The sequence below is a fragment of the Macrobrachium nipponense genome, chromosome 3 (assembly GCF_015104395.2).
Source record: "Macrobrachium nipponense isolate FS-2020 chromosome 3, ASM1510439v2, whole genome shotgun sequence".
Taxonomy (NCBI): Eukaryota; Metazoa; Arthropoda; class Malacostraca; order Decapoda; family Palaemonidae; genus Macrobrachium; species Macrobrachium nipponense.
The window spans coordinates 18823415-18826309 of NC_087202.1; the positions used below are offsets into that span (position 1 = coordinate 18823415).

Here is a 2895-nt window from a genome sequence, read left to right on the forward strand (position 1 = left end):
ACCTTAGGAAGGAAGGTGTGGACTCCATTGTGAAGTTGAGGTTGCAAAACTGAAGAGAAAGGAGCTGAGGTGCCTCCTAGAGGAAGGAAATCATGGCTTCAAGTGGCTGGATAGGAAGAACAGTGTTCAGGGCGAACGGAACGACCAGTTGGAAGATGAGGTTGGAGAGGTGCGAGGAGCGAAGGAGAATTTGGTTTGCCAGGTGAAGAAGCTGCCTGGGAATTAGAGATGCGTGGAGAAGGAGAAGTGGAAAATGAAGGAGCAGCTGTCCATGTTCAAGGAATGGAGCGACCAAGTCTAAGCTGGCCTTGTGAAGAGGGATCAGATGTGAAAAATTTGAGGAGGATGTTTGTTGTATGGAAAGTTTTTTTTTTTTTATTGAAATCAATAAAGTTTATCTAGAAAGTACGATTTTCATTTACACAATGAATTTTTTTAGCAAATTTTGTTATTTAGATAATAATTGGAGTTTAACTGGAATTGAAAGGACTTGTTTGATAAATGAATGTGTTAGAATTGATTTTAGTTTGGAATGGATTTTAAGAGTGAAGTGCAATACTTGATTTTATGATTGAGAAAAGTAAAGGTTTGTATTTGATGAAAGTTTTGAAGTGTACTATATGGAAGGTTTGATGTTTATATGTAATAAGTTTGGTTTGTTAATGGTTGAAGGAAATGAAAGTTATATGGAAATAAGTATAAAACGTTTTGTAAGAGTTTTATTGATTGGTGAAAGGGGAAGGAAAATGAAAGGATTGGTGGAGTGGCAAGATTGGAAGCAGAGGATAGAGAGAAGATTGGGGGAGGGGCAGGAGAAGTAGAGGATTCAGAGAAGATTGGTGGAGTGCCAGGAGAAGCAGAGGATTAAGAGAAGATTCAGGGAGCGTCAGAAGAAGAAGCAGAGACTTCAGAGAAGATTTGTGGAGTGCAAGGATAAGAAGGAGAGGATTCAGAGAAGATTCTGGCATGCGAAGAGAAGAAGCAGAGGATTGAGAGAAGGCCCTGGAGAATTGAAAGGATTCAGTGGCATATTCTGGTTCTAAGGTTAAGCAGAGGTGTTACTCTCTATAGGGAGGGCGGGCAAAGCTCGCCACGGGTCCCGCCTGGCGTCCCGGGACGGGCGGGCGACGGCCCGCCAGGCGTCCCGGGACGGTGGGCGGGCGGGACGGCCCGCCAGGCGTTCCCGGACGGGACGGGCAGACGGCCCAGCAGGCCCGACTGGGACGGGCGGGCGCGACGGGCGCCAGGCCCGTCCCAGGGTCGGGACGGGCGGGCGACGGCCCGCCAGGCGTCCCGGGACGGGGGGCGGGCGACGGCCCGCCAGGCGTCCCGGGACGCGGGCGGGCCACGGCCCGCCTGGCGTCCCGGGACGGGCGGGCGACGGCCCGCCAGGCGTCCCGGGTACGGGAGGCGGGCGACGGCCCGCCCAGGCGGCCCGGTCCCGGGAACTGACGCGGGGCCACGGCCCGCCAGGCGTCCCGGGACGGGCGGGCGACGGCCGGGACGCAGGCGTCCCTCCCGGGACGGGCGGGCGACGGCCCGCCCAGGCGTCCCTTGGAGGGCCCGGGCCGGACGGGCCCGGGCCAGGGCCGTCCCGGGACGGGCGGGGAGGCCCGCCTGGCCAGGCACGGTCCCGGGACGGGAGGGCGGGCGGCGGTCCCGCCCGGACGGGCGGGCGACGGGCCCGCCTGGTCCCGGGACGGGGCGGGCGACGGCCCGCCAGGCCGTCCCGGGACGGGCGGGCGACGGCCCGCCAGGCGTCCCCGGGACGGGGCGGGCGACGGCCGCCCAGGCGTCCGGGACGGGCGGGGCTAGGCGGCCGGACGGCCGGGCCAGGGCCCGGCCAGGCGGCCCGGGGCGGGCGGGCGACGGCCCGCCAGGTGTCCCGGGAACGGGGCGGGCGACGGCCCGCCAGGCGTCCCGGGCGGGCGGGCGACGGCCCCCAGGCGTCCCGGGAGGGCGGGTGGCCCGGGGATGGGCGACGGCCCCGCCAGGCGTCCCGGGCCACGGTCCCGGGACGGGCGGGCGACGGGCCCGCCTGGCGTGGGCGGGGCTGGGACGGGCCCGCCAGGCGTCCCGGGACGGCGGGCGAGGCGTCCCTGGAACGGGCGGGCGACGGGCCCGCCAGGCGTCCCGGGACGGGCGGGCGACCGGCCCGCCAGGCCCGTGGGCGGGTCGGGACGCGGGCGCGACGGCCCACGCTGGCGTCCCGGGAGGGCTGGGTCCCGGACGCGGACGCCCGCCGGCGTCCCTGGACGGCTTGCGGGCCGGGACGGCCCGCCAGGCCCGTCCCGGGTTCCCGCGGGCGGGCGACGGGCCCGCCAGGCGTCCCGGGACGGGCTGGGCGACGGCCCGCCAGGCGTCGGGACGGGCGGGCGACGGTCCCGCAGGCGTCCCGGGCGGGCGGGCGACGGCCCGACAGGCGTCCCGGGACGCCCGTGGGCGAGGGCCCGCCAGGCGTCCGGGCGGAGCGGGCGAGGCGCCCGCCGGCGCCCGTGGGGGCGGGCGGGAGGCGACGGGCCGGCGTCCCGGGACGGGTGGGCGGGCGACGGCCCGCCAGGCGTCCGGGACGGGCGGGCGACGGCCCGCCAGGCGTCCCCCCGGGACGGGCGGGCGAGGCCGCCCTGGCGGCGACGGGAGCGGGCGACGGCCCCGCCTGGCGTCCCGGGACTCGGGCGGGCGACGGCCCGCCATGGCGTCCCGGGACGGGTCGGGCGGGCGGGCGACGGCCCGCCAGGCGTCCCGGGACGGGCGGGCGACGGCCCGCCAGGCGTCCCGGGACGGGCGTGCGACGGCCCGCCAGGCGTCCCGGGACGGGCGCGGGACGGCCCGCCAGGCGCCCGGTGACGGGCGGGCGACGGCCCTGGCGTCCCGGGACGGGCGGGCGACGGCCCG

General features: G+C 69.1%; 1 protein-coding gene across 1 annotated transcript; it reads right to left on the bottom strand.

Moving 5' to 3' along the window:
• Positions 1-1058: 1058 nt before the first annotated feature.
• LOC135222341 (basic proline-rich protein-like) lies at positions 1059-2694 on the bottom strand. The gene is made up of 2 exons (XM_064260424.1): positions 1771-2694; positions 1059-1688 (listed from the first exon to the last, which is right to left on the bottom strand). Exons 1-2 carry the CDS (start codon positions 2692-2694, stop codon positions 1059-1061), a joined length of 1554 nt encoding a protein of 517 aa, XP_064116494.1.
• Positions 2695-2895: the final 201 nt, after the last annotated feature.

What these genes read in the sequence shown, in the direction of transcription:
- LOC135222341 (XM_064260424.1), bottom strand. Translation starts at nt 2,694, where the DNA reads ATGGCGGGCCGTCGCCCGCCCGAGTCCCGGGACGCCAGGCGGGGCCGT. An exon ending in GGGCGGCCGTCGCCCGCCCC is followed by an intron (nt 1,689 to 1,770) that starts GTCCCGGGGACG and finishes TCCCGGGACCAG; the next exon opens with GCGGGCCCGTCGCCCGCCCG.